Source organism: Oncorhynchus clarkii, chromosome 13 (genome assembly GCF_045791955.1).
Source record: "Oncorhynchus clarkii lewisi isolate Uvic-CL-2024 chromosome 13, UVic_Ocla_1.0, whole genome shotgun sequence".
Classification (NCBI taxonomy): Eukaryota; Metazoa; Chordata; class Actinopteri; order Salmoniformes; family Salmonidae; genus Oncorhynchus; species Oncorhynchus clarkii.
In genome coordinates, this window is record NC_092159.1 from 4,515,053 (window position 1) to 4,525,052 (window position 10,000).

The 10,000-nt window shown below is 45.0% G+C and overlaps 1 protein-coding gene across 3 annotated transcripts in view; it reads right to left on the bottom strand.

The window, feature by feature from the left end:
• Nucleotides 1-9,508, bottom strand: part of LOC139424303 (mitochondrial adenyl nucleotide antiporter SLC25A23-like) — a 24,720-nt gene extending 15,212 nt beyond the window's left edge. For all 3 annotated transcript variants that reach the window (XM_071176006.1, XM_071176007.1, XM_071176005.1), the window contains exon 1: nt 9,228-9,508. In XM_071176006.1, the coding sequence (XP_071032107.1) occupies nt 9,228-9,425 (198 nt within the window). In that variant the 5' untranslated portion in view covers nt 9,426-9,508. The remainder of the gene's footprint in view (nt 1-9,227) is intronic.
• Between the last annotated feature and the right edge of the window lie 492 nt (nt 9,509-10,000).

Consider the following 10,000-nt stretch of genomic DNA (forward strand, 5'->3'; position numbering starts at 1 on the left):
GAGAAAAGAGATAGCGTGAGTGGGAAAGGTTAAATGCTTTCTCGGCTTACCAACTCTCTCCTTGAACTAAAATAGGGAACGTGTACTCTCACCGACACACGTGAACACAGACAGAACACCACTGTGTGTTTGTCTGCTACACTCTTTCTGCCAAGAAAAACAGCCATAAACTGATAGCGGGAGGTGTGTGTGTGTGTGTGTGTGTGTGTGTGTGTGTGTGTGTGTGTGTGTGTGTGTGTGTCTGTGTGTGTGTGTGTGTGTGTGTCTGTGTGTGTGTGCGTATAACAAAGTCAACAGAAACACATTCAAACACACAAAACAATGCCCTATAACTCTCCAACAGAATGGTGATTTAGTAGACTTAATTTAATGAACTGGCTGAGGATCCGACTTCTCATTTAAAGTGCTGTTTACAGTAATACATATATTTCTACATGTTATATTTAACACACATCACAACGAGAGAGACACCACAACACCACATAAAGAGAGACACCACAACACTACATAAATGGACACCACAACACTACATAAAGAGGGACACCACAACACTACATAAAGAGAGACACCACAACACTACATAAAGAGACACCACAACACTACATAAAGAGAGACCACAACACTACATAAAGAGACACCACAACACTACATAAAGAGACACCACAACACTACATAAAGAGAGAGACCACAACACTACATAAAGAGAGACACCACAACACTACATAAAGAGAGAGACCACAACACTACATAAAGAGAGACAACACAACACCACATAAAGAGACACCACAACACTACATAAAGAGAGACCACAACACTACATAAAGAGACACCACAACACTACATAAAGAGAGACCACAACACTACATAAAGAGACACCACAACACTACATAAAGAGACACCACAACACTACATAAAGAGAGAGACCACAACACTACATAAAGAGAGACCACAACACTACATAAAGAGAGACACCACAACACTACATAAAGAGAGAGACCACACCACTACATAAAGAGAGACACCACAACACTACATAAAGAGAGACAACACTACATAAAGAGAGACACCACTACATAAAGAGAGACACCACTACATAAAGAGAGACACCACTACATAAAGAGAGACACCACTACATAAAGAGAGACACCACTACACAAAGAGAGACACCACTACATAAAGAGAGACAACACTACATAAAGAGAGACACCACTACATAAAGAGAGACACCACTACATAAAGAGAGACACCACAACACTACATAAAGAGAGACACCACTACATAAAGAGAGACACCACTACATAAAGAGAGACACCACTACATAAAGAGAGACACCACTACACAAAGAGAGACACCACTACATAAAGAGAGACAACACTACATAAAGAGAGACACCACTACATAAAGAGAGACACCACTACATAAAGAGAGACACCACTACATAAAGAGAGACAACACTACATAAAGAGAGACACCACTACATAAAGAGAGACAACACTACATAAAGAGAGACACCACTACATAAAGAGAGACACCACTACATAAAGAGAGACACCACTACATAAAGAGAGACACCACTACATAAAGAGAGACACCACTACACAAAGAGAGACACCACTACATAAAGAGAGACACCACTACATAAAGAGAGACACCACTACATAAAGAGAGACACCACTACATAAAGAGAGACAACACTACATAAAGAGAGACACCACTACATAAAGAGAGACACCACTACATAAAGAGAGACACCACTACATAAAGAGAGACCTAAGACAACATATGCAGTACAGTAGTAGGCCAGGCCTATACCCTCTTTGTCCCAAATGGAGCCCTATATTACCTATGTAAAAGGAATATGGTTCTATTTGGGACACAGTCTTTACTGTGAGCAGTGTTTGACTTGGGCAGGAGTTTACCGGAGCTGAGGACCGGCACCTCAGGATTTTATACTGCTTGAGTTCATGCACCTCTCTTACCTATAATAGCCTATATACAAATATATTAGCTATAGTGGAGTTTCTGCATCTACTAAACTAAGGTCATACCAAGGATAATTTGCTACTTGATTTAGAATTTTAAAACCCCTTGTCGTATCAAAATAATATATAATTATTTTTTGATGTAACATACCAACGCATTGAATAACAGATTCACTACATGGAACAACAGATAGTCCCCCCCCCCCCCAAAAAAAAAAGTGTGTTATGAAGTATCTCTGAGTATATCTGAGAGATATACGGCCAAACCAGTCAGACGCTACAGACGATTCTGTGACAAGACCAATTTTGTGGATATATTCTCATATTCTGACAAACACCGCTCAACCTCTGCCACCTTTCACCGCAGATGTGGAGGTGAGACACTGGCAAATGTGGAGGTGAGACACTGGCAGATGTGGAGGTGAGACACTGCCAGATGTGGAGGTGAGACACTGGCAGATGTGGAGGTGAGACACTGGTAGATGTGGAGGTGAGACACTGCCAGATGTGGAGGTGAGACACTGCCAGATGTGGAGGTGAGACACTGGTAGATGTGGAGGTGAGACACTGCCAGATGTGGAGGTGAGACACTGGTAGATGTGGAGGTGAGACACTGCCAGATGTGGAGGTGAGACACTGGCAGATGTGGAGGTGAGACACTGCCAGATGTGGAGGTGAGACACTGCCAGATGTGGAGGTGAGACACTGGCAGATGTGGAGGTGAGACACTGCCAGATGTGGAGGTGAGACACTGCCAGATGTGGAGGTGAGACACTGACAGATGTGGAGGTGAGACACTGCCAGATGTGGAGGTGAGACACTGCCAGATGTGGAGGTGAGACACTGCCAGATGTGGAGGTGAGACACTGACAGATGTGGAAGTGAGACACTGCCAGATGTGGAGGTGAGACACTGGTAGATGTGGAGGTGAGACACTGCCAGATGTGGAGGTGAGACACTGACAGATGTGGAGGTGAGACACTGGCAGATGTGGAGGTGAGACACTGCCAGATGTGGAGGTGAGACACTGCCAGATGTGGAGGTGAGACACTGCCAGATGTGGAGGTGAGACACTGGCAGATGCAGTGGATTGCATCCAATGCAACAACAACAAAGAAGACTTTTGACGAGGTATTAAACAGACCATTTTATTTTCAATGGTTAACCGCCTGAGTGAACTATCTTAATTTATCCACCATCTTTGTCTATAGACCTATATCCCATCACAGTCAGAGTTCAGAGTTCAGCCAGAGGTCAGATGTAGTTGCTTCACATTCCAATTCATCAATAATGGTGATCATTGATCAGTCATTGATCTGTTCAGTGAGATGAGTCAGCTCAGGAGGTTACCTATCTATCTTCATATAGCCTGGTGGTCTCAGGTTACCTATCTATCTTCATATAGCCTGGTGCTCTCAGGAGGTTACCTATCTATCTTCATATAGCCTGGTGCTCTCAGGAGGTTACCTATCTATCTTCATATAGCCTGGTGCTCTCAGGAGGTTACCTATCTATCTTCATATAGCCTGGTGGTCTCAGGAGGTTACCTATCTATCTTCATATAGCCTGGTGCTCTCAGGAGGTTACCTATCTATCTTCATATAGCCTGGTGGTCTCAGGAGGTTACCTATCTATCTTCATATAGCCTGGTGCTCTCAGGAGGTTACCTATCTATCTTCATATAGCCTGGTGGTCTCAGGAGGTTACCTATCTATCTTCATATAGCCTGGTGGTCTCAGGAGGTTACCTATCTATCTTCATATAGCCTGGTGGTCTCAGGAGGTTACCTATCTATCTTCATATAGCCTGGTGGTCTCAGGAGGTTACCTATCTATCTTCATATAGCCTGGTGGTCTCAGGAGGTTACCTATCTATCTTCATATAGCCTGGTGGTCTCAGGAGGTTACCTATCTATCTTCATATAGCCTGGTGGTCTCAGGAGGTTACCTATCTATCTTCATATAGCCTGGTGGTCTCAGGAGGTTACCTATCTATCTTCATATAGCCTGGTGGTCTCAGGAGGTTACCTATCTATCTTCATATAGCCTGGTGGTCTCAGGAGGTTACCTATCTATCTTCATATAGCCTGGTGGTCTCAGGAGGTTACCTATCTATCTTCATATAGCCTGGTGGTCTCAGGAGGTTACCTATCTATCTTCATATAGCCTGGTGGTCTCAGGAGGTTACCTATCTATCTTCATATAGCCTGGTGGTCTCAGGAGGTTACCTATCTATCTTCATATAGCCTGGTGGTCTCAGGAGGTTACCTATCTTCATATAGCCTGGTGCTCTCAGGAGGTTACCTATCTATCTTCATATAGCCTGGTGCTCTCAGGAGGTTACCTATCTATCTTCATATAGCCTGGTGGTCTCGGGAGGTTACCTATCTATCTTCATATAGCCTGGTGGTCTCAGGAGGTTACCTATCTATCTTCATATAGCCTGGTGGTCTCAGGAGGTTACCTATCTATCTTCATATAGCCTGGTGGTCTCAGGAGGTTACCTATCTATCTTCATATAGCCTGGTGGTCTCAGGAGGTTTCCTATCTATCTTCATATAGCCTGGTGCTCTCAGGAGGTTACCTATCTATCTTCATATAGCCTGGTGCTCTCAGGAGGTTACCTATCTATCTTCATATAGCCTGGTGGTCTCAGGAGGTTACCTATCTATCTTCATATAGCCTGGTGCTCTCAGGAGGTTACCTATCTATCTTCATATAGCCTGGTGGTCTCAGGAGGTTACCTATCTATCTTCATATAGCCTGGTGCTCTCAGGAGGTTACCTATCTATCTTCATATAGCCTGGTGGTCTCAGGAGGTTACCTATCTTTATATAGCCTGGTGCTCTCAGGAGGTTACCTATCTATCTTCATATAGCCTGGTGGTCTCAGGAGGTTACCTATCTATCTTCATATAGCCTGGTGGTCTCAGGAGGTTACCTATCTATCTTCATATAGCCTGGTAGTCTAAGGAGGTTACCTATCTATCTTCATATAGCCTGGTGCTCTCAGGAGGTTACCTATCTATCTTCATATAGCCTGGTGGTCTCAGGAGGTTACCTATCTATCTTCATATAGCCTGGTGGTCTCAGGAGATTACCTATCTATCTTCATATAGCCTGGTGGTCTCAGGAGGTTACCTATCTATCTTCATATAGCCTGGTAGTCTCAGGAGGTTACCTATCTATCTTCATATAGCCTGGTAGTCTCAGGAGGTTACCTATCTATCTTCATATAGCCTGGTGCTCTCAGGAGGTTACCTATCTATCTTCATATAGCCTGGTGCTCTCAGGAGGTTACCTATCTATCTTCATATAGCCTGGTGGTCCCAGGAGGTTACCTATCTATCTTCATATAGCCTGGTGGTCCCAGGAGGTTACCTATCTATCTTCATATAGCCTGGTGGTCCCAGGAGGTTACCTATCTATCTTCATATAGCCTGGTGGTCCCAGGAGGTTACCTATCTATCTTCATATAGCCTGGTGCTCTCAGGAGGTTACCTATCTATCTTCATATAGCCTGGTAGTCTCAGGAGGTTACCTATCTATCTTCATATAGCCTGGTGGTCTCAGGAGGTTACCTATCTATCTTCATATAGCCTGGTGATCTCAGGAGGTTACCTATCTATCTTCATATAGCCTGGTGGTCCCAGGAGGTTACCTATCTATCTTCATATAGCCTGGTAGTCTCAGGAGGTTACCTATCTATCTTCATATAGCCTGGTAGTCTCAGGAGGTTACCTATCTATCTTCATATAGCCTGGTGCTCTCAGGAGGTTACCTATCTATCTTCATATAGCCTGGTGCTCTCAGGAGGTTACCTATCTATCTTCATATAGCCTGGTGGTCCCAGGAGGTTACCTATCTATCTTCATATAGCCTGGTGGTCCCAGGAGGTTACCTATCTATCTTCATATAGCCTGGTGGTCCCAGGAGGTTACCTATCTATCTTCATATAGCCTGGTGGTCCCAGGAGGTTACCTATCTATCTTCATATAGCCTGGTGGTCCCAGGAGGTTACCTATCTATCTTCATATAGCCTGGTGCTCTCAGGAGGTTACCTATCTATCTTCATATAGCCTGGTAGTCTCAGGAGGTTACCTATCTATCTTCATATAGCCTGGTGCTCTCAGGAGGTTACCTATCTATCTTCATATAGCCTGGTGGTCTCAGGAGGTTACCTATCTATCTTCATATAGCCTGGTGCTCTCAGGAGGTTACCTATCTATCTTCATATAGCCTGGTGGTCTCAGGAGGTTACCTATCTTTATATAGCCTGGTGCTCTCAGGAGGTTACCTATCTATCTTCATATAGCCTGGTGGTCTCAGGAGGTTACCTATCTATCTTCATATAGCCTGGTGGTCTCAGGAGGTTACCTATCTATCTTCATATAGCCTGGTAGTCTAAGGAGGTTACCTATCTATCTTCATATAGCCTGGTGCTCTCAGGAGGTTACCTATCTATCTTCATATAGCCTGGTGGTCTCAGGAGGTTACCTATCTATCTTCATATAGCCTGGTGGTCTCAGGAGATTACCTATCTATCTTCATATAGCCTGGTGGTCTCAGGAGGTTACCTATCTATCTTCATATAGCCTGGTAGTCTCAGGAGGTTACCTATCTATCTTCATATAGCCTGGTAGTCTCAGGAGGTTACCTATCTATCTTCATATAGCCTGGTGCTCTCAGGAGGTTACCTATCTATCTTCATATAGCCTGGTGCTCTCAGGAGGTTACCTATCTATCTTCATATAGCCTGGTGGTCCCAGGAGGTTACCTATCTATCTTCATATAGCCTGGTGGTCCCAGGAGGTTACCTATCTATCTTCATATAGCCTGGTGGTCCCAGGAGGTTACCTATCTATCTTCATATAGCCTGGTGGTCCCAGGAGGTTACCTATCTATCTTCATATAGCCTGGTGCTCTCAGGAGGTTACCTATCTATCTTCATATAGCCTGGTAGTCTCAGGAGGTTACCTATCTATCTTCATATAGCCTGGTGGTCTCAGGAGGTTACCTATCTATCTTCATATAGCCTGGTGATCTCAGGAGGTTACCTATCTATCTTCATATAGCCTGGTGGTCCCAGGAGGTTACCTATCTATCTTCATATAGCCTGGTAGTCTCAGGAGGTTACCTATCTATCTTCATATAGCCTGGTAGTCTCAGGAGGTTACCTATCTATCTTCATATAGCCTGGTGCTCTCAGGAGGTTACCTATCTATCTTCATATAGCCTGGTGCTCTCAGGAGGTTACCTATCTATCTTCATATAGCCTGGTGGTCCCAGGAGGTTACCTATCTATCTTCATATAGCCTGGTGGTCCCAGGAGGTTACCTATCTATCTTCATATAGCCTGGTGGTCCCAGGAGGTTACCTATCTATCTTCATATAGCCTGGTGGTCCCAGGAGGTTACCTATCTATCTTCATATAGCCTGGTGCTCTCAGGAGGTTACCTATCTATCTTCATATAGCCTGGTAGTCTCAGGAGGTTACCTATCTATCTTCATATAGCCTGGTGGTCTCAGGAGGTTACCTATCTATCTTCATATAGCCTGGTGATCTCAGGAGGTTACCTATCTATCTTCATATAGCCTGGTGGTCCCAGGAGGTTACCTATCTATCTTCATATAGCCTGGTGCTCTCAGGAGGTTACCTATCTATCTTCATATAGCCTGGTGGTCTCAGGAGGTTACCTATCTATCTTCATATAGCCTGGTGGTCTCAGGAGGTTACCTATCTATCTTCATATAGCCTGGTGGTCTCAGGAGGTTACCTATCTATCTTCATATAGCCTGGTAGTCTCAGGAGGTTACCTATCTATCTTCATATAGCCTGGTGGTCTCAGGAGGTTACCTATCTATCTTCATATAGCCTGGTGGTCTCAGGAGGTTACCTATCTATCTTCATATAGCCTGGTGCTCTCAGGAGGTTACCTATCTATCTTCATATAGCCTGGTGCTCTCAGGAGGTTACCTATCTATCTTCATATAGCCTGGTGGTCTCAGGAGGTTACCTATCAATCTTCATATAGCCTGGTAGTCTCAGGAGGCTACCTATCTATCTTCATATAGCCTGGTGCTCTCAGGAGGTTACCTATCTATCTTCATATAGCCTGGTGGTCTCAGGAGGTTACCTATCTATCTTCATATAGCCTGGTGGTCTCAGGAGGTTACCTATCTATCTTCATATAGCCTGGTGGTCTCAGGAGGTTACCTATCTATCTTCATATAGCCTGGTGGTCTCAGGAGGTTACCTATCTATCTTCATATAGCCTGGTGGTCTCAGGAGGTTACCTATCTATCTTCATATAGCCTGGTGGTCTCAGGAGGTTACCTATCTATCTTCATATAGCCTGGTGCTCTCAGGAGGTTACCTATCTATCTTCATATAGCCTGGTGGTCTCAGGAGGTTACCTATCTATCTTCATATAGCCTGGTGGTCTCAGGAGGTTACCTATCTATCTTCATATAGCCTGGTGGTCTCAGGAGGTTACCTATCTATCTTCATATAGCCTGGTGGTCCCAGATGTGTTAGTGCTTTTGCAAAGCTCCAGTGCTGTCATTGTCAAGACATGTTTGGCATGATAGCACAAACTGACTGGCACTCAGGCTACCTTCGTATAGCCTATACCAGGGATGGGCGACTGCAGTCCCCGGGGCCCTGATGGGTGTCAAATGTTTGCCCCCAGCTGACACACCTGACTCCAATAATCATTTCATCATCAAATCAAACTTTATTCGTCACATGCGCAGAATACAACAAGTGTAGACCTTACTGTGAAATCCGTACTTACAAGCTCTTAACCAACCGGGCAGTTCAAAAAGAGTTTAAGGGAATATTAACCAAATAAACTCATGTAAATAATAATACAAAGTAACATGACAATAAGGGTAGGAGTCAGTATGCAGGGGTACAGATCATGATCTTCAGGGGAAACTGTGATTAGTTCAACCAGCTGTGTTTGCTGGGGATGGTGGAAAGGTGTGACACCACTCAGCCCAGAGGACTGGAGTTGCCCACCCCAGGCCTATACTGTGGAGTTGCCCACCCGAGGCCATCACACACACACACACACACACACACACATAACATGCAATTAGTGGCTGGTGATGGCTAGGGGGAACCCCACCGTGTGAGTTTAGGCTATAGCCAAACGTTTCACGTAAAAAAACGTAATTCGTGATCATCATCAAGGTATACCGAATGACAGCCGAGTTGCTGCCCGGGCTCGTTGGCTGCTTACCCGGTCCACCGCGCGGCGGGAGAGCCCACGTTTCGCCAAACCCACACGGAGCTCGTGGATATCGATGACTCCATCACTGTTCAAGTCCAGTTCGTCGAACAGTTCCACCCATCGCTTCTCCCTCTCCGGGTCGCCATCCTCCTGGCAGCGGGCCTGGGTCCTCCAGCCCCGTGGGATCCGAGCCCCCGGCGGACCCATGCGTGGTGACGGTTGGCTGCGTCGGTTAGATCCCGGTGGAATAGCCTATAGAGTCATCGGCGTCCGATGTCCAAATCAGGATAGATGTGTTGTTGTTTTAATATTCAGGCTACTCAGTCAGTAAATCACTCGGGAGAAGGACAGAGACAGATGTGCAGATTAAAAACAATCGAACGGTGGACCTCACGACGCGCTCATGCTATACATGTTACACATCATTTCAAAGTTTTAACACCCGTTTTTATACCTTAATTGGTTGTAAATAGTTGTTTATTTATCCGTCAAGAAACCAGGAAGCGACGGTAACCTAACATAGTAGTAAAGACAGAAAGCCCTTCCTTCTTTCGGTGCTTTAGAACGGAGCGCGGCAAACTGCCAGAACCGTAACCTTAATCCAGTGTCAAATTAATCTCGGTAACGGATATGCCCGAGACGTTTAAAGATTAGGCCTGTACATGTCGTCCTCTTGTTTTTTTTGGGACGCACACCAACCCCGGGTGGTTTGTAATACACCGTCCTGACGTTACGATCCGTCAGAATGTGACAGCAAATGCGCGCTTTGCAGCGTTGCAAAT